Here is a 25904-nt window from a genome sequence, read left to right on the forward strand (position 1 = left end):
ATCGAGCAAGTACAGTTAGGAGGGTGTCCCGCAGCAACCGAGTTATGGCAACCCCACAGCCTCACAGTTTGAGGATATTTACAGCACTCCTTGGTTACAGTTCTGTTTTGAAATTATGTAGATGTTTCGTGGCCTGCTGGAGTATCCCGTTGCCAAGCACAATCCTCAACCCGCTGCTCTGGAGAAGAGAACAGAGAACGCTGTTACATTCCTGCACCTCAAGTTCCCCAACTGAGAAATAAAATCCCCATATAAACAAGAGACCTCATGGTGTACTACAGCATGATAGGGACACTATATTTACAGCAGATATTTGGACACTTTAGCAGGCTGGACGTTCTGGACGTTGTGCAGTTGCACAATCCTGATGCAAAGCAAACGTTGGTGGAAGGCGCAACTAACAAACTAACTATACTTTATTAAACCAGTAAAGGTATCTGATGGTGCCTGAAAACCATTAGATATGTGAGATTATCTGACCTAAAACTAACCAAAAAGTACAAAGTCTTTTCAGAGATATTGACCTTCTCAACTCTACACCAAGGCACTCTGTTAATTATAGGTGCTATATAGCGCCATTTTTAGAGTATAGGTGACATACACAAAAAAAGATTGGCATGCCAGTGGGAAATGGAAAGATTTAGCGTATATACTGTATACCGTTCCAACAAACACCAGCAGGATTAACAACAACACTTTAACAAAACCCAACAGCTTGAAGTTGTTGTTTGTTAAGGCAGTATGAATTAGTCTTAACAGAACTATTGATAAAAGTTAATGGTGTAGTGTTTTTGATGTAAAACAACTATGCAATGTGATACCATTTGATGCAGTTGTTTTCTTTAATACAAACTTAAAAAAAAGTGTAGATCATGTGCATGCATCTGATGTTTCACTAGTTACGTATTTAGACTGAACATTATTGCATTCAAGTAAAATATATTAAAACCTCTGTAACAGTATCCTGTACCATACCGATAGATTTTCCAACATTAGTATTCCTATAAACAGAAGTCACACTTTGTGCAAAAACCAGATTTTTCCCCCTGTGATCTCTCTGGAATCTATGGTATGATTAATTGAAAAGCTGGTCGACGGCATTCAAACATTCTGGAAAACCATCTGGAATTGAAATATTTTCACCCCTCTGGGTCGCGTGGCATAGCTTGACTTGGTGGGCTACACCCTGTTTTGCTGGTATTTAAAGGGGGGCTCTCTGCTCAGCACTCCATTACAATCTTGCAGTCTTACAGTGATCACAGGCACCCAAAAACCAAAACAAACTAGTGGACTGCTCATCTGTATGAGACTCTTTGAAGAAATGGCTGGAACAATATTCATCATTCTCTGCTTATTTATTCATGTGGTGAGTAAACACAAACTATATATTTATTAGTGCAATATTTTAGTATGTTATTTGTTCAGTGCCTTTTGCTATACATCACCTCTAAGTGCAAATTTTAATTAATTTAATAAGACACCATTGTTTCATACCTTATTATGCTGCAATTCGTTTTTATTTCTTGTAATTCTTGTACTTTTTTACTTTCTTTACATAGCAGTCTATTGCATTGTGTTTATAGTCTGTGGAGAAGCATTCATGAAAGTTTTCATTGCACACTGTACATATGACAATAAATGACTAACTAAGATTATGCTAGCAAGTGATGTATTAACCTATGTAGATATTTACAGTTGTGGATAAGGGGCTATTAGACATAGCTATTAATGAAGCTTGCATGTGTATGTGTTTTAGCTGTTGTCTATTTGGGGGTGTAGTTAACATTCTGATTATTGGTCTTATTTACGGGTTTAATTCGTTTGAATTAGATGCACGTCTAGGAATGTAAGTCACTGTACTGACGTGTTTGTAGCATGAAGAGGAATTTTCATGCATAGAGTTTTGACTGCTAGAAAAGATATTTATCTTTATAAATCTCTAGTCTACTTTTTTTTTTACATAATATACAATTTCATTACCTACTTAATATTTACTTCTACATACAGCTTACCCACTGGCATCAAATTGAATAATTTTTATTTTTTTATTCAAAAGTACTTTATGTGAAGTTAGGATTATATGTAGTGTAATTTCAAAACATCACTGCATTTGTTTCATGTTGTGTGTATAGTGAATATTGTCTCCCCATTGTGGCCATGGTGAGAATTTCACATGGACTCCAATTGATTTTTTTTATTAATTACCTCAACTACAAACGATCAAGGCATATAATTACCACAATGAATATATAAGTATCCATCAGTTTTTGGGTGAGCATACCAGATATTGGAAATTACAAAAATACAATATAAGAGAACAAAGTTGGCCTTTGACTTGTACCATCCACATTTATAAATAAAAAAAATTGCAAGACAGATCAAGAAATGGATAACCAAATGTAAATCCTTATTCCCCCCAAATAAATAAATAAATAAATTGATTATCTGTATTGGACCCCAATTGAACAATTACATTGTACCAGCAAATTGTCTTTGACAGAGAAGTCATTTATCCAGGGGCGTCAGTTTGTGTTGAAAAGTGGTGCGGACAAAAGATCAGATGAAAAAACATTACAGCAGGACGGGAAAAATATTGAATAATGACGCATAAAAATGGGCAAATACACACTATAAGCACACAACGCAACTTATGTGACCCTGGACCACAAAACCAGACATACACTGCAGAAAATGATTTTCAAGAAAAAAAATTAGTATTTTTGTCTTGTTTTCAGTAAAAATATCTAAAAAATTTTAAATCAAGATGTAGTTTTTTAATGAGCAAAACGACCCAAGAAAATAAGTCTAGTTTTTAGACCAAAAATATCAAATTTAAGTGATTTTGTGCATTAAACAAGCAAAAAAATCTGCCAATGGAGTAAGCAAAATAATCTTGCAATTTTTATTAAACACTAAATTCAGGAAAAATTTGCTTACCCCATTAGCAGATTTTTTTGCTTGTTTTATGCTCAAAATCACTTGATATTTTTGGTCTAAAAACTAGACTTAATTTATCTTAATTTAATAATTTTTTAGATATTTTTACTGAAAGCAAGACAAAAATACTAAGAATTTTTTTTCTTGAAAATCATTTTTTGCAGTGTGCACTGCAAAAATGACTTTCCTACTTTTTCAGTAGAAATATCTAAAAATTCTTAAATTAAGATGCTTTCTCTTGATGTGCAAAATGACCTAAGAAAATAAGTCTAGTTTTTAGACCAAACATACAATTTAAGTGAATTTGAAATTTAAGTGATTTTGTGCATAAAACAAGCCAAAATAAAATCTGCCAATGGGTTTGAATTTTTCTTGAATTTAGTGTTTTTTTAGAAAAAGGTTCAAGATTTTTTGCTTAACCCATTGGCAGATTTTTTTTTTTGGCTTGTTTTATGCACAAAATCACTTAAATTTCATATTTTTGGTCTAAAACTAGACTTATTTTCTTGGTCATTTTGCTCATCAAGAAAAAGCATCTTAATTTAAGATACTAAGAATACTAAGAATTTTTTTTCTTAAAAATCCTTTTTTTGAAGTGTAAAACAAGCCAAATTATCTGCCAATGGGGTGAGAAAATTTTGCTTAAATTAAGTTTTTAAGAAAAAACTAATCTTATTTTAAGAATTTTTTCTCACCCCATTGGCAGAAATTTTTGCTTGTTTTAATCACAAATTCACTTAAATTGTATGTTTGGTCTAAAAACTAGACTTATTTTCTTAGGTCATTTTGCACATCAAGAGAAAGCATCTTAATTTAAGAATGTTTAGATATTTCTACTGAAAACAAGACAAAAGTAGAAAAAGTAGGAAAGTCATTTTTGCAGTGTATGTCGCACAGGTATTGCTTGATTTTTCAGAACATTTTAACCAAATGCTTTAAAAAAGTGGTGGGGACAAAATCAGCCATTTCAAAAAGTGGTGGGGACATGTCCCCAGCGTCCCCAGTGTAAATGACACCTATGCATTTATCCACCAATTGATAAAAATCCCTTATCTGTTGATAAGTGATAAGTAATTTTTTAAGCTTCTAGAAATCATCCTGTACCAACACCATGTCATTATTTTATGCAGGCAGTGGGTCAAGATTGCTCCCAGCCCTGCAACTGCCCAGCCAAGACCCCTTTATGCCCTGTAGGCACCAGTCTTGTGCTGGATGGCTGCAGCTGCTGTAAGGTGTGTGCCCGACAGGCAGGGGAGCCATGCTCCTTCCTGGAGCCGTGCGACCACCATAAGGACCTGTATTGCGATTACAGCCTGCTCAGTGACACTGAGACAGGCATCTGCATGGGTGAGCTTATCATTCTTCTGTTGCCTTTTGAGATGATAAGAGTTATTATAATAAACAACACACTGCTTGTCCAAAAGTAGATCTTGTGCATGTTTTGTCCACGAGGGAGGGTCTCTCATTGTTGAGAAATCCACCCCCTGTGAGTTGCCATACTGTATGCTCATCATGTATAATGACTGATGCGTGTGTTGCAGCTCAAGAAGGTCAGACTTGTGACCTTGGTGGTGTGATCTACCGCAGTGGAGAGATGTTTCAACCCAGCTGCAAGCATCAGTGTGTGTGCATGAATGGAGAGATTGGCTGTGTACCGACATGTGCTAGCAACATACGACTGCCTTCTCCAGACTGCCCCTACCCGCGACGTGTTCAGATCCCTGGCAAGTGCTGTGAGGAATGGGTGTGTGACCAGATCCCACAAGAAGACTCCTTCCAGTCAGCAATGGCTGGTAGGTCAATTGGCAAGTCAACTTTTTTTTCCTTGTCGCTTTGTAGTGCTGAAAAGAGTTTAATAGACTAATTAAGATATTTCACATTAAGCTCTGATCATTTTTTATGTTGGCCCTTTATTTACATGAGGAGATCCTAGTAGGCTATAAGTCTCCTTCCCTAGTACCTCTGATCATTTTCCATCCCAAACTCATTAAACTAGTCTAGCTGCTTTATATATAAATATGCTCTCCACATGCATGACTGAGGCATGAATTTAAAATTCCCTTTCTCATATTTATCGTATAGCATATAGAGAGGTGTCCTCTCAGGGAATCCAGCCTGAGAGCGCAAGGGACAACTGCATCGTTCAGACCACTGAATGGAGCGAGTGCTCTGCCACCTGTGGAATGGGCGTGTCCTCTCGCGTAACCAATGACAACGAGCAATGCCAGATGGAACGGCAGAGCCGCATCTGTATGATTCGTCCCTGCAACGCTGAACTGGAGAAAGACATCAAGGTAGGATGCACTGTTAGAAATTACCAGCATTTTACAATAATTAACAGTATTATTTTACCGTAACTTGTTGTAATTAAGTTTCCCTGTAATATCCCAATGAATACCTGTGAAAAGTATAGTATCCTTGGATTTTACAGCATTTAACTGTTATTTTACAGTAAAATCTTGCAATCTAAAACCTGCTGTTATATCACAAAAAGGTCTGTAATATCACAGCAACACAGTGAAAAAAATTAAGCATTTCACAGCATTAAACTGTATGATTACAGAGAAATATTGTATTAAAATATGCCCTGAGAAGTCACATGACACAATCAAACTGTTTTGAACCATAGACTGTATAAAAACATAGACGTAGTGTCCGTGAGGTCACCCATAGACTCCTTGAGTGGTTTTGAAGCTCAAAAGCTGTTTCCCAATTCAATGGCTGCGACCTTCTAAGCATGTGACCTTAAAAGGTGAGCACTCGGTCTTTCAAAGTGGCAGCCTCAGAAGTTCGTGAAGAGAACTGAAATGAGACGGTTTAACCTTCGGAGGACCCATAATTTGCGTCACCTGCTGCACGCACCCACCGCACCTCTCAGCAGGACACAGCGGAGACGTGTCTGACTTATTAAAATAAATATGGAATCAGAAAAATATAAATTTATTTTAGAAAATATGTCACGTTGATGTAGATTAAACTTTTCAACAGTATATCAAATTAATCAACCTTAGAAATATACGCAATAAACAGAATAATATGAACACAAAACAAAACTTATAATACTAAAACAGTGACAAGAAAAAAATTTCTGATAAATACGCACTTTTATTTAAGGTTTTAAATGTTTATTTTAGTTTTAATATTTTATTTCAAGTCTAACTTTCATTTTACAATGCAGGGACTGTAACAAGAGGTATGCTAGTTATAAATACAGTAATCATTACTTTATTTGGGCAGAATAAGTTCGTTGTGGTTTTCAAGCTCGTTAACGTTAGCGGTCTTCCACTGATAGTGGCATTAGTCTATGACGATACATAATTTAGCAAAGGATAATGTCACACTGCAAATTGTAAAACATACATTATCAATATAACAGGCTAAGGAGAGATGATATGTCTCATTGCTTCAACTGTCACGCTATTAAAGCAATACTTTTCAAAAGTTAAACGGACAACCAGTCAACTACACTGTAACAACGTAACATTACTAGGTAATTCCGCTTCACTCTCGGCTTATTTAACAGCAGCAAAACTGAACATGATAGTCACAAATTTTGACATGCTTATTTGAGTTAAGAGAACTGATTGGGATATTCTTTTAATTGTTATTCATGCAATGTATGTCTCGTGACCAACTCACCATGAACTCAACGGTTGTTCTCTCTGCCCGACTCTGGCTGGATCAGCATGTTGCAGGATGTGTGATTGTAAAGTCACTAGATTGTAAGTTATTGGACAATTTTTGCATGACTTCCACAGTATACATTGGAAATTCACAGTAAATTATTGTCAACTTGTACATTACTTTCACAGTACACACTGCAAAAGTACATGGTCTTGTGCAAAAGTACATGGTCTTGTTGTAACAATGTACAGCAAAAGATTGTAATTCCCTAGTAATGTATTGTGTAATATCACAGTAATTGCTTTGCCATTGAAGCTGTGAAGTTACAGTATACAGTTGTTCTTTTACATCAATGCATTGTAATATCACAGATATAATGTTACAGTAAATTGCTGTGAGTATATTTCACAGTATATTGCTGTAATCCTTGCTGTGAAAGTCATGCAAAATTTATCCATTTATTTATTGTGAATTTACAACGAAAATTTTTACAGTGTGGGTTAAAAGAACCAATAGACCCAAGCCTTTCTTGTTTTTAATGTGTCATAGTATCAGATCGCAATTTCATAGTGCAATTCAAGCATGCATGCTATAGTGGACACTACATCATAATGAAGACACAAAAATAATGCCATAATATCTTCAGCTGTCACTTACCTAGCTAATTTAGATGCAGTCGCAAGCTCAGTAAATTATTACGGACATAGACATAGATGCTGCATTCACCTGTTGCCATTTTGGGGAGGGCAAGACTGCAAGCATAAATATGAACATGGAAGCTGTGTGTTTTCTTGATTAAAGGCACAATAACTTATAACGTTTCTCAGCTGATTTCAATGAATGACAAGCTTAAGCTTTCACAGCTCCTCATGACAAAAAATATTTTATTCATCTGAATGTTTCCAATGCTTTTCGTACCTTACGTAAATCATAAACCATTTATATAAAAATGTAAACATTAATGTGAATGTTTATCCAGAAAAACATCAGCTTACCAGTTCACTTGCCCAACCCAATATGGCGGTGACATTAACAAACGATTCTGCGTCCGAGTTTGGCCAATTAACTTTTGTAAATAGTATACGAAATAAAAATAAGTACCTCCCAAATGGTCGTATGTTAAAATGATTATCCTTGAAGTACTCGGATGGTCTACTGCAGTGTTCCTCACAACCAACCCTGGAAACCGGTGCCCTGCAGAGGTTAGCTCCAACCTTAATCAAACACACCTACCTGTGATTTTCTAGGGATCATGAAGACATTGGCCCTGTCCCAAATGGCACATTTCGGATTTGTGGACCTCCTCAGAGTCCACACTTTGATGACATCATGTAGTACAGACCCTAGGAACCCTTGACGCAGTGGGGAACCTTCAGGGCCTTCTACGCCTTCAGAGAAGGCCTAAAATAATTAATAAAACAGATTTTTTATTATAATAATTCAAATAAATAATATTCAATAAAAATATGTTTTTACATTTTTAAATTTCTATTTAATTCAATTTAATACAATACATGTAATATATTTTCTCTCATCTATGTTCTAACGTTAAGCTTACTGTCAGGTTCATGTCATGAAAACATCTAATCCAATCAGAATCGTCTGTCTCTATTAAGGCCCGGTTATCTGGCTCATTCATTGGTTAGGACTTCATGAATCCCAGGGAAGGCCAAGGTGTTTTGGTGTGGAGAGTGACGGGCAAATCGACCAATCACGTTTTGATTTCAAGTGGGCGGGCAAAAAACGAAACATTGTAAGCCTTCATGAAGTCCTAATCATGCAACAAACTGGATGCGAGCTGCCGTAAAACACCAAAGACGAAGATCATAGACCGTTAATATTAATATAGTCTAATGGCCCGAATTTCTGCGGTGAGAGTGGTTGAGGTAAATGGCGGAAAACGTGATTGACGCTGTGGCTAGCTTGATAGGGCTGAGGTAAAAACGAAATAACTTAAGCGCGTACTCGTGAAGAGCACAGATGGGAGAAGCGCGCGCAGAGGAGCCTGTGCATATTATGGCGCTTTTCCATTGCATAGTACCCCACGGTTTAGTTAGGGTTGCCACCTGTCCCGGTTTTACCGGGATTGTCCTTCTTTTTAATAACCTGTCCCGGGAAATTTATCAACTCTCCCGGGACACTGAATGTCCCGGTTTTCGAAAAGCTATGTGAATGTGTAATTTAGCGCGCGCACGGCAGAGAGGGAGACGTTGCGTCTGTGTGTGTGTTTGCCTCATTTAGCGCATGTAAGACAGAGAGCATCCTGATTGGCCTGTTTCAGGACATCAACCAATCAATTGTCAGTGTGGGCGGGCTTTATCTCCTCCCGAACCGAATTGATCAGTGTATCTAGAAACAGGAGCGCCCTGGCAGAGGGAGAGTGCCCCAAAAGCGAAAATATAAGACAAATTTTACACCAGACTACACGAAAGTGTATCCCTGTCTTAAAAGAGGTTAAAATCTTGCATGGTGTACAGTTTGTAACAGTGACTTCAGCTTTACCCATTGGGGTTAAATGACTGTAAAATAGATGTTGAGGTGAGTTCCACAAGTTTAATTTCATGTGCATATTTTTTCAGGCCGACTAGTTGCTATTTTGACCGCTTTAAAGCTGCAATGGAATATAAATAAAAAATAGTTTACATAAATATTATAAGCAGCTTTTATAAATTGTAAAAGTGATTTACATATTTTAATATAATTAACAAATAATTGTGTAACACTTTACAATAAGATTCATTAGTTAACACATGAACTACTAATAAACTGCACTTATAGCATAAAGCAATTTTTTTTATCTTTGTTAATGTTAATAATACATTTATTTAAATCTTGTTAACATTAGTTAATGCACTGTGTGTGAACTAACATGAATAAACCATGAACAGCTAACGAACGTTAACAAAGTTTGACAAATACAGTAACAAATGTACTGCTCACGGTTAATTCATGTTAGTTAATACATTAACTAATGTTAACAAATAAGAATTGAAAAAAAAGAATTGTAAAGTGTGCCAATAATTGCATAGGCCTATAGAAATATTATGTATTGGAGGGGGGGGGGCTTGTGAGCAAACCAATTGGCCGGGTCATCAATATGTCCAGGTTTTTTATCAGACATGGGTGGCAACCCTAGGTTTAGTTTAGTTTGGGTCGGGTCAGCTTACTTTTGGGAGCTTTTCCATTGGGTGCAGTACGTAGTACCCGATACTTTTTTCGTACCACCTCGGTTGGGGTTCCAAGCGACCCGAGCTGATACCAAACGTGACGCGAAAACACTGTAGATCACTGATTGGTCTGAGAGAAGCGTCACGTCATCGCTATAATGTAAATATTAGCTTGCTTCCTGCTAGCTTATCTGTGTTCTGCTATAAGTTTCCAAACACCCTCTTAGCGATGAAAAACATCCGCAGGTTGAGAATCCGGGACACCATAACAGTTTTTTCCAGACTTGCAGTTGGGGCGGCACATTCGCGACGTGCACATCCGAATTATATATGCTTAAATGCAACTTGAATGAACCTCAGCGGAGCGCCGTCGACTGACGCCACGGGTCGGGTGTTTGAACAGAAACTGTCATGTGAGACAGAGGTAGTGATAAACGCGATGTGCAAACATCTATTTGTGGTGGCCAATTTTAATTTTGTGGCAGACTGAGAAATAAATGAATGTATGGGAATGTACAACAACGCTCTCACGTGTATGATGTCACAGCAGTAGGCAGCGTAAATATAACGACACGCCTATAATCCCTCCCACTCCGAAGTGATACTAAACTCGATGGAAAAGCTAACCAAGCCAAAGTGAGGTGAGCTGACCCGACCCAAACTAAACTAAACCGTGGGGTACTATGCAATGGAAAAGCACCATTAGTGATGTTAGGTTCTTGAACGAATCGTTCTTTTGAGCCGGTTCTCAGGAAGTAACCGGTCGAGCCGGTTCGCAAATCGAACTGAATCGAACTTTAGTTTTGGGCATAGGTTCCGGGTTGATGACGCAGGACGCACAGCCGAAATAGCACGTCGGACTCGTAAAGAACCGAACGAAGTTTGTCGATGATTGCCGACGATTCTGACGGATGAGTTGCTGACACTGCGTGTGAATCACCGAGGATTTCAACGAGCCTGATGCGCGAAGTTTTTTGTTTTATTAGTTTCTTGATATGCTTGTTTTATTAGAAAGCTTTAGTTTTGATACGATTTATTTTGCATGCAAATCATATTGTAGTTGTTTAAGGAAGACCAATGAGTTTAACACACACGTTTATTATTTATACTTACACACATCCGCAATTGTGCATCAGTGTCTTTTAGGAATCTTATTCAAGTTGTAGGCTTGTCAAAACTGGTCAGTTATAGCTATCTGGCATTCACTATTTATTTATTATTTATGATCCGCGATTTAAACTGTGACCACAAACATTACTAACTTGTGAATGCAGGGCAATAAATCAGCTATGCCTTCACAAAAAACAACTATTTCTTTAAATGTTTTAATGTGTTGACACAAACGATTTAATTTGAATGTTTCATTGATACAATAAATGCGTAGTAATGTCATTTCTTGATGACGTCAGGAACCGGTTGAACCGGTTCAATGAGCCGAACTGTCCGAAAAGAGCCGGTTCGCGAAAATGAATCGGACTTTGCATCACTAGTGCATATGACGCGAACACGAGAAAAATAATGGGTTTAATTATACTTTTACTTCCTGACAGTTTCACTTGTTACGTGAGGATAGTAATGACTGACAGACGACGCCGAATTACATACAATATAATTTCCTAACTAAATCTGAGAGAATGCGAAAACATTCAAATATTTTTTACCTCGCTATACCCGATGGGCAGGGCGGAGATACATTTTGGTAGCCCGACAAGAAGCCCCGGGACCTCGGGGCTCGGGCTAGAGATTTTGCGAGCCCTGGATATATTATAACAACAGTTATAAGCCACAAGGAGGTGCACTGAGAACGCAGGGTGCTATATTTACCCTTATGAAAAAGATTAACAAGGTATCCTACAGCTAAATATATATTTCCAAAAAAATAAAAAATAAATTAAAGAACATAATTTAAGCTTGTTAAATGCAAATTTACAGAGCCCCTGTCATTACAGAGCAGCAGAGTCTGTATTTGTGTTTATCAGTTAGATTAAAGTAATTTTAAACTTTAAAACTGCATTTAAAGGCAGACAATGCCCATTCTGTAATTTAACTTTGCGTGCTCAGAATTTTTACACGTTCACTGTATGATTTAACGAAATACGAATAGCCTAGTGGATGGATGGAGAGGCATTTGCACTTCATTGCATTTTTTGAAGGCCCAGCTGAGGTACCCACGGTTCGCCACTGCCTTGACGCGAGTCCAAGAGGGTGCACCGAAGTTGTATTTTCGACAGACTCGAGCGTCACACCGGTAATAGGAAAAGGCAGTTGCCCATCAGTGTGAACTCCTCCCTTCCGTCGTCTGATTGGTCTTTAGCAAGGACTTCTGGGTGGGTTGGTAGATGCGCAAAGCCTGCTGCAGTGGGAGCATTCGCTGAAGACCGAATCAAGGGTTCAAAGGGGGCGCTGATGAGCACACTTCGGAGCGTAAAAATGACAGATGGGACACCCTACAGACTCACTAAGCGAGCATGCGCAATTTAAGGCCACGAGACCGAAAGTGTGCTATTTGGGACAGAGCCATTGATTAGCTTGCTTAGGTGTGTTTTTGGTTTAGGTTGGAGCTAAACTCTGCAGGGCACTGGCTCTCATGGCAGCGACCATGGTCGGACATTTTTGGCTTCAATTCATTACAATGGAGGGAGGTGACGTCGCGTTGTCCATCTTTTTTTTACAGTCTATGGTGCAGATCCATTTGCACTCTGGTGGCTGATGAGTTTAGTTACACTGCACAGAATAAATAAATCAAATCAGTGATGCTTCATGAACTCAATAAATTAAACAATATAAATAAGAAATAATGGATAAAGATAATCCGAAATGCAAGAAAAATTTGTATTCTGATATGTGTTATTGTTAGAGGCGAATGACACAGAACGCGTAAACACATAATGTTTTCTATGGTTTTCTTTTGGCATGAGGGTTATCCGCGCTGAACACCTTGCATTTTGGTCGCCTCACATGCCATTCATTTTTGCAGAAGTGCTCTTAGCGGAAATGCGCCCGTCGTCATTCACGTTTTTTCCATTGTCTTTTCCAGGACATCTGCCTCGTTGGTCACCTAGCAATATGAAAAAAAAACGCACAGCCCTGCTCTTCTCAACCAAAGGCTTACGTTTTCAAGCGTTTAAAATGCGTTTGGAGTGATCGGCCCCTTAACGATCACAGTGTTGCCTATGCAACAACGTTCACGTTACGTATTAGCATGTCCCAGAATTTGCACCCTCTTTTCACTACGCACAAAAATGTATATAAATTTTGCATAGCAAAAACACTACATACTTTCATGTCATAGTATCAGTAATCGATCATTTATGTATGAATATATCTCTGTTGCCCTCTTGAGGGCTTATTAGGTATAGCCAAAGTAATGTAAATAAATGGAATAAGTTGAATTGGATGACATGTCTGCGTAAAGTTTTAGTGTCCATATGTACTGTAGAGTGAGTCTACTAATGTTATTCTGCATTGAACCCTGTGGAAAAATGTGTTCTCAAATATTAAAATCTCATCTTGTCCTCCTAACAGAGAGGCAAGAAGTGTGTACGGACCCCAAAGAGCCAGAAAGGGATGCGTTTTGAGTTGTCTGGATGCCAGAGCGTAAGGGTGTATAAGCCGAAGTTTTGCGGGGTGTGTACAGATGGGCGCTGCTGCACGCCTCAGGCCACCATCACAAGCGAAGTGGAGTTTCGCTGTCCTGAGGGAGACACTTTCAGAAAAAAGATGATGTTTATAAAGACCTGCTCCTGTCATCATGACTGTCCCCGTGAGAACGATATCTTCCTCGCATCAAACTCTCGGAGAATGATGGGCGACTATGATAATGACATGTGAGGAGGCTTTCAGTGTAACACACACTATTTAGTAGATGCTCACAAACACACGCACATACACACACACACGACTATGTTCGGAATAGCATACCATCATATTATTACTTCCTTTGCAGTATATAGTATGTATACTTTTCACAACATACTACTTTCTGTATCCATGAAATACACAGATGATCTGTCAAAATTGACAATTTACTAACACAGTATATTGCACTGTGTGCAATGCATTATTAGGTTTCAAGATAACTGGACGACACTCCTACATGCAACATGATGAGGTCATGTGACAACAATGTACTACTGTTTAAACCATTTAATGTTGCATAATATTTACTACTTAAATACATTTTAAACAATAGTAGAGAGTATACAGTTCATACTGCATAGTACTCTGAAGTAGTAAGCTTGTTTTCTATTCCAAACATAGTGACTGACAATCTTACAACATGCACCTGAGGCAGCTTCCTGTTTTTACTGGACCCTAAAATTCTCACTTCCTGTGAGCATAAAATAACTCGAATGTTTGATATGATGTGGACCTTGACTTTGGCTCCACAAACCTTATCTTCTCTTTTTTTTGTGTGATGCTCTGAAGTCATCTTGCTGTTTGACTGGTCATGCATAGGGTATGGCAGACCTAAAGCACTGAAAACTATGACATTTTGGACATGGTGTTCAAAAATATGAGGTCGTTCCAAGAACTTTATTTCGGGAACAGAACGAAATGACAGTAATGTAATTATACAGTTTATATGTACATTTTATATGCTTCATTTGTAAATTGTCACTGGGTCATCACTATTTAGGATTATTATGTTTTTTTTTTTTTTGCGAGGAGGCATCATGTTTGACAACTGACCTTAATGACTCCCTCTGATTTCAGAGGTCACTTTAAAAAGTTTAACTGAACCCAAGCATAAAATGAGTCCCAAAGTTTTTTTGGGAAATACAAATTCCACTACAAATGAGGCTCATATAATGAGATACAGTCAATTATATTGTTTACTGTTTATTTAATAAATAAATAAAAAATGAATGGAAGAGAATTTCACAATGACGAATACACCTTGTGTAAATACTGTAAGAAGACTGTGTACAGCTTGTACTAATTTATGTAACTGTTGTTTAACTTTTAAGTGTAGTTTTGTATTTGTACTGTAATACTCTGTGTTCATTGTACTCACATGGCAATGATACCAGTGAGTTCTTTTCCGATGCACTTTTATTTGTTTTTCCAATAAAGAAATTATATTTTTTACATATACGTGCATTACTGCTTTAATAAAACCTTTAGGACCAGGATTTTTGTGGTATAAAATCATTAATCAATAAGCCATCTTATTGAATCTTGCCAGACCTGAAGGTCAAGGTCAAGGTTTATTTATATAGCACCTTTAAACAACACAAAGGTTGACCAAAGTGCTTCACACGCGAAACAACAATGCAAAAACTTAAAAAATAAAAACAGAAAATGTTAGGCAGTACACACAGAAGGTTGCATACTGAGAGTGATTTTTTTCAGAAATCAAGCATGTACACTATGTGTAGATAAAGGGGGAAATCTACGTTTAGCGTAGCGATCTGTCTACCTAATGCTCTTTGCTGCATTTTGTTGTGTGAGGTTGGCTTTACAGGCAGGCAGCCAGTTTCAGCTTATCTGCAGTGTGGGTGTTTTAATGCAGCTGATGACTTATTGTATCTGACAAAATTGTCTTGGGAACATTGGTAAAAGTCTGATCTTTCTGTCTGATCTGAAAAGTCATAATTTTTTGGTCCCTGGGTGTGTTTTTGGTCCCTGGGTGTTTTTCCCAACTGTGTAACCCTTTGTTAACCCCTGGTTAAGGCCACTAACCCTTTATTAAACTATTGTTACACACTTGTGGGAGGGTTTTGAAAATATTTTTAAAAGCAGAGAGTTTTGCTGCGTCCGAAACCGCCTACTACATACTATATAGTACGCGAAAAGCAGTAGGCGAGGCGAGTAGTATGTCCGAATACATAGTATTTGAAAAACAGTTTGCGAAAAGTACCCGGATGACCTACTACTTCCGGTTAGATTTTGCAGTGTTCATACGATGGACGCTTCACTATCCCATGATGCCCCGGACTAGGAGTTATCCAACGAAGAAGAAGAGGCACGCGACTGTTTTGGCGCTGAAATAACAGGCTGAATCCGAAACCGCATACTGCTATATACTACTATATAGTAGGCAAAAAGCAGTAGGCGAACGAATAGTATGTCCGAAACCTCAGTATACGTAAAAGGGTAGGCGAGAATTAGCGGGATTTTGGACTATTTCTCGCGAGATTCAGAGGCACGTGTACTTAAGTGTCGTCCGAAACCGCCTACTTACTGAAAATGTAGTAGGGGAAACAGTACGAGAACAGAGTAGTATGTCCGAATCCTCAGTATCCATAAAATCAGTAGGCGACGACAAATCCCCGGATGCCCTACTGAGTCCGCCCAGATTCTGAAGCGTGCATCGGATGGACACTTCTATCCCAGCTTTCCCATGATGCCACGGGAAAGCAAAGCAATCGACCGGAGACCAGCCAATCGGGTGATTTCGATACGTTACACAGGACTGTTCCTCAGCACCCAGACTTCACGCACAGACCCAGGATATACCACAAAGTGCTCAGCTGATTCATGAAAATAAAGCTGCAGAATTGTCACAGCTGTGTTGAGATGACAGTAAATATGTGATGGTTTGTTAGAAAAATACATTTGAATAAAGTTTTGTTTCATATGGGATTCACTTCTATACGTTTTCATTTATTGTGATGGTTTATTCATTCTTTTTTATTCATGTTTCCTGTTGTTTAAAGTAAATACAAGAGATTGCTTCACTAAAAGGTTTATAATCACATGGCCTGCATTGTCTAGTTTGTATTCAAGCACAGTTGTCATCTGACAATAGATATTAAATTACAGTCTGCTTGTTTTACTTATTTTTGTCCACTACAAAATAATGTGTAATATATCTGTAACACCGACAGAGACCTTAGTAGAGTTGTCAAGTTACTGATGCAATCAGGTGTTAGTGCACCTGTCCCTCATACACATACGTTTTCATGTCTGTTATTAGGTTTGTTCGAGTTCATGCACCACTGTAAGAACCAACAGGTGGATGACATCACAGTACCGTGAGAGCGATTCCAGAAATCATACGGAGAAGTCTGATTTCGAGTCGCTCTCGCGGTATTGTGATGAACTCTAACAAGTCTACTACGTCATATGTCGCATGATAACGTCAACATGGCGGATGCTGTCCATACTTAACGTGAACGAACGTACTGTCTTAGCGCACGTTAAGTAGGTACTCAGTGAAGTTCAGTACCTACACAGTAAGTATGCAATTTCGGATTCAGCCACAGACATTATATACGTAACGTGATTTTACCAAGTAGGATGTGATCCTGGATCAACACCATTGTCGGTCCTGGATCAACATTTTCATTAACCAATCAGATTGCAGGATTAGGATTAGTGTGTATGTTAGATTTAAGTTTAGGATTGGGTTGGGGCTTTTTAAGAAATACTCCTCAAACTATTATTTCACACTAATTTGAGGGTTTAAAAATGGTTAGGGTATGAGTTAAGGGTAGGTTGGGGTATCTTTTTTAAAACGTTGATCCAGGATCATCAAAAAATGTTGATCCACTATCACATCTTACTTGGTGAAATCACGGCGATGTAATAGGCTTGTTTGAGATGCAGCTTGCCTCGCCTGAAATATAGGCGAGAGTAGCCGGCTGCAGTGAGGGGAGGAGTGAAAAAAGTGCAGGCAAGCTGGATGCTTCATTAATCTCACTGTTTTGTGGACTGCAAACGTCAGCAATGGAAGAGATCACGTTCGCGGATTTTATCGCGGATTAAATAGATGCAACTGAAATACCAACAAATGCATTTGCATTAAGATGTTTATAAGGAGAATAAACAGAGGTGAACTGTTCATTACTGGAAAAGGCTTCTTAGTAAATTTTGGGATGTAAGCTAAGTCTAGACGTAATACAAATTCATTTCTGTGTGAAATATAAACAGCACACAGTACAAATAATTCAACACTAATACAAAAGTTTAAAGGAATTCATTAAAAATATAAATGTCATAAGTCAAGAACAAGTTGAAAAAATATAAAAACTACTACAGGAAGTGGACTTTTTAGAATTAAAAAGTCATCATCTGACATTCCCGGGCAAATGAGCATTAAGCTGTGTCGTCAGCAAGTCTTTTCCCATCGTGCTTTTCGTCAATGCAGTCGGTGGAGAGCAACTGCGCTCGGCTGTAGAATCCGACGAGCCCGCCTCTCCATCGCAAGAGTTATTTTGCACACGTCAGCGTGACATCAGAGCAAGTCGGACGTAAGTCGGACACTTTTCTAACCGTAATGCATCTTGCGCTGATCACCGGTGATCGATTCTGCGCAGAATTTGCTCATCTCAAACAAGCCTATTAGGTGTGTTCGACTTCATGCGGCGCTACGCAGACCGATCGGCGGCTGACTTGAAGCAGTGCATTCCGGTTAGTAATTTTGTCCGACTTCAGCTGGCGCTGCAGGCACGTGACTGTGTCATATGGTTTTTAAGTACCGCGAGAGCGTTCCGAGAGTAGCCGGCTAGCTCAGCCGGTGCAGCTTCTCCAGAGCGGCAACACGGAGTTGTGATGACGTAACAGCTTTACGTGATTGGTTGCCTCACTGATGACAACGATCACGTGCATTTCAAGTTTAATCAATCTTTAGTTCCACTAATAAACATTATAAATTCATGTTTTAAAACAGGAAAAAACACTTTAATATGCTTAAATATGTTATATTGTGTCGTGTAATAAAATAAAAATGAAAATAACAAACTATATTGGTATTTTAATAATATAGGCTTGTTTCCCGTTATTTTCGGGTATACAGTATAATCAGCAATTAAAATATTTGATGTAAAATGTTTCTGGTTGCAACTTTTTTTTTAAATGTTGGTTTTTATCAAATTCAGCCTCTAATTCACTTCATTTCCGATTACAAACAAGGAAACACGGCGCACACGTCACTACGGCAAGCAGCAGGTGTCCGGCTTGACGGCTCCGTCTTCAGTTCCGCCCGATCGACTGCAAGCGGCAAACCTCGCCGATCGGTCTGCGCAGCGCCGGATGATCTCGAACACACCAATTGTCTATGGCTGAAATGACATGACGTGATGACGACGTATGTCACGTGATATAGCAAAATGGCGGATGTAGTACGCTGAAGCAGGGGGGCAGGGTTTCATCTTTTATTGAAGCTTCCCTGGACGCCGCCATTGCTTAGCGAACACCCATCTGCTGTTAGCATTCCATTGACTCCCATTCATTTTGGCGTCACTTTGACAGCGAATAACTTTACATCTGAGGCGTTTAAAGCCTCCATTTGTCCATTAATTATTTCTAAAGAAACACGAAAATGTATAAAAGGCTCCATTACCATGTATCTTACATTATGGCCCAGTAGAAGCAGTTTTTGTAAAAATATGCTAAGGATTGCGTCATAAACTGCGACTTTCTGTCGCACAGTAGAGAAATTACCGTATGGACTGGGAGAGAAGCTCAGAGCCAATTCTTTTACTGACTATGAGGCAATCGGGTGGACGTGAAGGCATAAAGTCAAGGGAGATTATTAATCAGAATACCAACCAAAATGTGCTCCTGTTCACGCTCGCCGTCTCTGCAAGTTTCAGTAGGTGATTCAGATTTCCCGTGGCACGGCTATTAGAAGACTTACAATTGTCAGACAGGTTGCTCACGTGACATCTACTTCATTTAGCTCAGTTTGAGTCTGCGCAGTACGCTCGACACCCAGGAAGTGCGTGCTTCTAATTGACTTCACTTGTCTCCGTTGAATCCAATGGGGTCGCTGTGTCCATTTCTTTTACTGTCTATGGTCCGAAGCCGTTTCTCAATAGCTGTGTCCCAATTCAAAGGCTGCGACCTTCTAAGGACGTATTTTAAGACCGATTGCGTCACAGCAGCGCGACTAAAGGCCAGTAAGGCCGTCCCATTTCAAAGGATGCTTAGAATGAAGCCTCAAAATGCGTCCTCATTTCTCCGCGCTGTTAACGATAGAACGAATGGATCCTTAACAGCCGAGGATATTCCAAGAGTCATTGCGCGTCTGCAACGGCTGCATATAATGGGTGGATATTCTAAAATAAACAATTAAAACCTTTATTAAATAAAAGTGTATTTATCAGAAAAAAAAATTCTTGTCACTGTTTTAGTATTATAAGTTATGTTTTGTGTTAATAATATTCTTTTTATGTTGCGTATATTTATAAGGTTGATTCATTTGGTATACTGTTGAATAGTTAAATATACATCAACGTGTCATATTTCTAAAATAAATTAATGATTTTTCTGATGTCATATTTATTTTAATAAGTCAGAAACGTGCAGGTGGGCGCGTGCAACAGGTGACGCTAATTATGGGTCCTCCGAAGGTTTTTTTTTTTTTTTTTTTTTTTTTAAATCTTTATTTAACAAAGTCAGTTTACAACCAAAAAGGCTTGGTACAAAACAAACAATTTTCTACACAGCAGACAAGCATGGTACAAAAATGTAAACATTAAATAAAAGGACACACGACAAAAAAAATAAAATAAATAATAAATAAAAATAAATAAAAATAAGACACTAGGGGTTTTCTGTAAGATTAAGGGTTTCCACCAGATAACACAGATTCATGGCAGATTTTTTCTTCATTAATTTTAATGAAGAGAAATAATTACACAATTCCTTATGAAATATTAGAAACCTTGGAATTGTTCTCTGAAATCTGTTTTTATGTATGAAAAATTTCCCAAGAATAATAAGTGAATTGATTGCAAAGTCATGTGTTCCATCTTTCACAAAAATACCAAATAATACATTTTCTTTATTAAATACAGGTAAGTCTTCAAATTTAGGAAACAACCAATAATGAAAGTCCTCCCAAAAGGCGCAGGCATAAATACAGTCAAAGAAAATATGATCTGTTGTCTCAATTTGATCAGTACAAAAAGAACAATTGTTAACCTCAAGCCCAAATCGACAACTCAAAAATTCTCTGGAGGGATATATTCCATTGATAATTTTAAAGTGAACCTCCTTAGCTTTCGGTGCAAGTGGAAATTTAAAGTATTTCGTTCTCAAAATTTTAATTTCAGTTTTGGAAAAGTACTTAAAGATTAACTGTTTACTCAAATAAAAAGGATATAATTCTTTGACAAAAGCATCCCGAATAATAGTGTTTGGTAAAATCAGGTTAGTGAGAGAAACTCCATTTACCAAAAGCTTAGGAAGGACAGGGGTTACATCGCTTTGAGAAAGGGTTTGAGACATCTGAAATATAGATAGTGGAATAGCTTTAATCATATTATCGTATAGTTTCTTATCATATAAATTATACTTTGAACAGAAAGTTTCAAAAGACATAACACCACTATTATTGAGGATATGCATCACCGACCATATACCTTTCTCCCACCAACTTTTATAGAAAATAGACTTGTTTCTAAATACCACATATCTACAATTCCACAGAGGGACATTATGGGGACTGAAATTATGCTTATAAATCAATTTCCAATAAAGTAAAACCTGTTGATGGAACACTGACAATTTAACAGGGAGTTTTTTAAGGTCATAATCACATCTAAGAAGTAAATTAATACCTCCTAATTTCAAAAAGACTTGGCTAGGGATATAAAACCAAAAACTATTTTCATTTTTCAAAAAGGATCTTAACCAATTGGTCTTAATGGTGGCATTGATGCATTCAATGTCGATAGCTTTAAGCCCTCCTTCTTCAACTTCTTTAACCAAATTCCCTTTTCTAATGTAGTGTGTTTTACCTTTCCAGATAAAGTTAAAGATCGCTTGGTTTATAGCTTTAATTTCATTCTTAGAAAACGGAAGTGAGTAAGCAGGGTAGACAAGTCTAGAGATACATTCCATTTTTGTTAGAAATATTCGACCAATAATAGAAATATCCCTTTGAGACCATAAATTCAAAAGAGATTTACACTTCACTAAATTATTACAGATATTAAGAGTACTAAGTGAATTATAATCCTTTGTAATGTGTATACCCAAATATTTTACAGTGTTTTTAATAGGAATATTGCAAAAGGATGAGTGAGGGGAATTATGAATAGGTAATAATTCACACTTTTTAAGATTTAGATTTAATCCAGATGCTTTAGAGAAAAGCTCTATAGTTTGAAGAATTTTTGGAATTTGGTTTATGTTTTTCATAAAAATGGTTGTGTCGTCAGCCAGTTGGCTAATGGCTAAGGGTTTTCCTAATACTATCAATTTTTCAAAATCTAAATTTTTAATAAGAATGGATAACATTTCTGCAGCGGCAATAAAGAGCAGGGGAGAGATAGGACAACCTTGTTTGATTCCTTTGTTAACTGAAAATCTTGGTGATGTTCCCATTGGTAGTATTACTGTACTATTAGTATCTTTATAAATTAATTTGACCATATTAATAAAATTGTCACCTAAACCGAATAGTTCTAAAGTGCGAAACATAAATGTGTGTTCAATTGTGTCAAAAGCTTTAAAAAAATCTAAAAATAAAATAAAGCCATCATCTTCAATGAAATGACTATAATCCAGTAAATCAAGCACCAGACGTATATTATTATGAATAGAACGCCCTTTTAAGAAACCTGACTGTGTTTCAGAAATGATCTGTGAAATACCAGTTTTTAATCGGTTAGCATAAATGTGAGTTAAAATTTTATAGTCATTATTAAGCAATGTTATGGGTCTAAGATTATCTATTAATTTTGGATTTTTCCCAGGTTTGGGGATGAGAGTAATAATTCCTTGCTTCATAGTTGTTGGTAAAATGTGTAATTCAGAAATTTCTTTTAACATGTGAAAAATTAGGTCTTTTATATGCTCCCAGAAATGTCTATAGAAGTTACTTGTTAATCCATCTGAACCAGGTGATTTGTCTAGTGGTAAACATTTCATGGCTTTTTCAACTTCATCCATACTGATGTCTGCATCACACACATCTTTGAAACGCTCATCTATTTTGGGGATCCAATCCTTAATATGATAAAAGAAAGCATCAGTATCAGTATCCGAATAAGAAGAAGAGTACAATTTACTATAAAATTCAAAAATTTCTTTAGAAATCTTGTTGGGATCCGTACATTCCTGATTATTAATGAGTAGGGCTTTAACACTCATACGCTCTTGCCTCTTTTTCTCCAATCTACAAAAATATGTTGAACTCCTTTCCCCCTCCTCTATCCACTTTGCCCTTGATCTAATAAATGCGCCTTTGGCTTTATCAACAAAAATGTTATCTAGCGAAGATTGTAAGAGAATAATTTTTTGCTTTTCATCCTCACTTAAAAGGGGTTTCACACAAATACTGTTTATTTCTTTAATAATTTCCAATTCTTTTTTTCCCCTATTCCTGCTTAATAACTTACCATAAAATATGGATATTTGACGAACCTTATATTTTATATACTCCCATTTCTTACTATAGGTTGTAAAGCTTGAATCTTCAATTACGTTAGAAATTGTAGCTATAACATCTTGACAAAAAGGTTCATTATTTAAAAGATTTGAGTTAAATTTCCAGTATCCTTTTGTCCGCTGGTATGTGTTTACAGGTTTAAGAACCAGTTTAACCATACAGTGGTCAGTAAGAGGTGCAGCCGAAACTATGGAACTTAACTCTAGACAAGATCTAAACTCTGATACTAACCAAAAATCTATTCTGGATTTGACTGACCTATCGGGTTTAAACCAGGTAAAGATTTGGGTAGTAGGGTTTTTTGTGCGCCATATATCTGTCAATTTAAACACACTGCAAAAGCCAAGCAGTAAGGGATTGTAATGATGACTTGAATATTTTGAAGGACATCTATCAAGCCAATTGTCCATCACCATATTAAAGTCTCCTCCAAAAATTAAGTGTTCAGTTGGATATCTTTGACATAAATCCTTTACAACATTTGTAATCTCATCAATTAAGATTTTGTTTTGGTTAAGAGTATTATATCCGTATATATTACCCAAAATAAGAAAATGATTATCTATTTCAAATACACAAATTAACCAATGACCACATGTATCCCTAACGGTTGCTAAAATTTTCCCAGGAAAATGATTTAACAGTATAGCGACACCTGCTGACCTATTAGAACTATGAGAAAAAATTATTTTATCCCCCCACTGATTAGACCAAAATTTTTCATCAAGATCAACAGAATGAGTTTCCTGGAGAAGAAAGCATTGTGCTCTTTCATTTTTACAAAAAAGGAAGATTGATTTCCTTTTAACAAAATCTCTTAGACCCCTAGTGTTAAGTGAAACATAAGAGAACATTTGACTACAAGAAAACATATAGAAAAAAAACAAAAACAATAAGACCAATAAGATAGAATAGGAAAGTTAGCTTCCTAGAATTAAGACTATTGCAAAGCCCCTTTCAAACAATAGAGTGCAATTAATTGCTTATAACAAACATTCGTTTCTTTTAATGAACGAACTTCTCTCCACTTTTTTCCCCTCTTAAGCTTTATGTCTTTAAAGTATTAAAGTGGAATTATGTAAGAACTTAAATGTGCTTCCATTGAATTAACCGTATCATATTTAAATCACTTAAAGTTTCTATTTAACCTCTTTAAACGAGATCTCCGTAAAGTAATAACAACCCTTTACACTACAAGAGTGCAACCAATTTCAACCAATTTAGAACGTTGATACGGTTAAAACATATTAACCAAAATCTTTTAAAGGTATAAATCTCAAACCTGTGAGAAGATAAAGACATGCTCTGGTACAAAGCTCTGTCTAATCCAGAGTAACCATTTTACCGTTGATATAGCCCACATGTCCCTTGTAGAACACGTTCTGTCCAGCCGCCCTGGCTTGCTCCATTTTCGGCCATGCCGCTGCACGAGCTTCTCTGTCAGCTTTAGAAAAGTCCTGTTTGAAGTGAATACCCAAGTCTTTGCAAATCCTAGAGTTTTTGGACAGCTTCCAGAAGGAATCCCGGTGGAATCGCATGGTGAACTGGATGATTGTTTGTCTGTCTCTCCCTTCTTCTTTTCTCCCTATGCGGTGAACAGAATCAACAATCGATTCCATGGATGTCTCCCATTGCGGTGCTAATTTGGACAGGATTCTCATGACAACGACTCTGATATTTTCGTCGTCTTTTTCTTTCAGGCCATGAATTTTAAGGTTCCAGCGTCTCCTGTAACGTTCCAACTCATTGACTCTTTCTTTCAGCTCCTTGTTTTCCTTTACAATACGAGGCACTTCTTTTTCCACAGCTTGTATCTTGTCTTTGCATTCTTTGATCTCAGTGGCATTCAGCTCCACTAGTTTGGTGATGCTAGCAACCATGACTGAGTTTTCTCTTAACTGGTCACCAAAGCTGTCAATTTTAAAGGTTAGCTTTTCTATAGCTTCAACAAGAGACGCGTTTGGAATATCAAATGAATCATTTGACGACTTAACTTTAGAAGGAGGAGCTGTACTTTCAGTTGGTGTACCAGGGGAAACTTTCCTTTTCGTCCTGCTACTAGTTGTAGCATCCATCGGCGTGTAATCATGATCCATGTTGGCATGGGCTGGTGTAACGTTAGCGGCTGATTTAGATTCGGCCTTCCCGTTCGGCATTTCGGCAAAATAACTTCGCGTATACCTTAAACTTGGAACTTATAGTGTATCAGTCGGTTAACAAAATGTTCAAAATACTTTATATACAGCCGTACACTCAATCACTTTAAAACTTTAGTTAAATTTCGGGGCAAATGAGCAAGAGCTTAAAACGCGGTGCTTGCCCGAGCCGCCATCTTGCCGGCTCCTCCGAAGGTTAGACCGTCTCATTTCAGTTCTCTTCGCGAACTTCTGAGGCTTCCACCTTGAAAGACTGAGTGCTCACCTTTTAAGGTCGTATGCTTATGAGGTTGCAGCCCTTGGATTGGGACACAGCTATAGTCAAGGAAGGATCCTCGGAAGCTAGAATTTCGAGGATGCTACGTCATCGACGTCCGTCGAAGGACTGTTCCAATGAGGCTCCTCAAAATTTCAGCCAAGGACTGAGTCCTTCGTTTGAGAAATATCCCATATACAGGAAAGGATGCAAATTTGTATCCTTCGCGCTCTTCACGCGCTGAAATCACCCACAATCCTATGCGCGCAGCACCGAAAGCACACCTTTCAATCACGCAATGAGGTAATGACGTGCACTTGCTAGCCTGTTCCATTTAACGCAGTGGTCTCAAACTTCTTTGCGGCCCGCGGCACCTTTCAACAATATAACATAATCTGGCCCGCAGAAAGATTTTT

General features: G+C 37.6%; 2 protein-coding genes across 3 annotated transcripts; one reads left to right on the top strand and one right to left on the bottom strand.

The window, feature by feature from the left end:
* The first annotated feature begins 799 nt into the window (after positions 1–799).
* Positions 800–14821, top strand: ccn2b (cellular communication network factor 2b). Of its 2 annotated transcripts, none has more exons than XM_065268141.2 (5): positions 800–1366; positions 4068–4284; positions 4479–4730; positions 5020–5231; positions 13254–14821. In XM_065268141.2, exons 1-5 carry the CDS (start codon positions 1304–1306, stop codon positions 13557–13559), a joined length of 1050 nt encoding a protein of 349 aa, XP_065124213.1. In that variant the 5' UTR covers positions 800–1303; the 3' UTR covers positions 13560–14821. The 2 variants fall into 2 exon arrangements, with proteins under 2 accessions (XP_065124213.1, XP_065124212.1); XM_065268140.2 differs by having other exon boundaries at positions 817–1366; positions 4479–4742.
* A 5228-nt stretch (positions 14822–20049) lies between these two features.
* LOC135779908 (uncharacterized) lies at positions 20050–25410 on the bottom strand. The gene is made up of 2 exons (XM_065290808.2): positions 24422–25410; positions 20050–22634 (listed from the first exon to the last, which is right to left on the bottom strand). The coding sequence occupies exons 1-2, from the start codon at positions 25230–25232 to the stop codon at positions 22612–22614; spliced, it is 834 nt and encodes a 277-aa protein (XP_065146880.1). The 5' UTR covers positions 25233–25410; the 3' UTR covers positions 20050–22611.
* Positions 25411–25904: the final 494 nt, after the last annotated feature.

Source organism: Paramisgurnus dabryanus, chromosome 19 (assembly GCF_030506205.2).
Source record: "Paramisgurnus dabryanus chromosome 19, PD_genome_1.1, whole genome shotgun sequence".
NCBI classification, from domain to species: domain Eukaryota; kingdom Metazoa; phylum Chordata; class Actinopteri; order Cypriniformes; family Cobitidae; genus Paramisgurnus; species Paramisgurnus dabryanus.

Coding starts and splice junctions, on each gene's coding strand:
- ccn2b (XM_065268140.2), top strand. CDS start 1,304: ATGAGACTCTTTGAAGAAATGGCTGGAACAATATTCATCATTCTCTGC. Junction 4,285..4,478: donor TGAGACAGGCATCTGCATGG/GTGAGCTTATCA, acceptor CGTGTGTTGCAG/CTCAAGAAGGTCAGACTTGT. Junction 4,743..5,019: donor AATGGCTGGTAGGTCAATTG/GCAAGTCAACTT, acceptor TTTATCGTATAG/CATATAGAGAGGTGTCCTCT.
- LOC135779908 (XM_065290808.2), bottom strand. CDS start 25,232: ATGCCGAACGGGAAGGCCGAATCTAAATCAGCCGCTAACGTTACACCA. Junction 22,635..24,421: donor ACATGTGGGCTATATCAACG/GTAAAATGGTTA, acceptor TATCATATTAAG/GATTGGATCCCCAAAATAGA.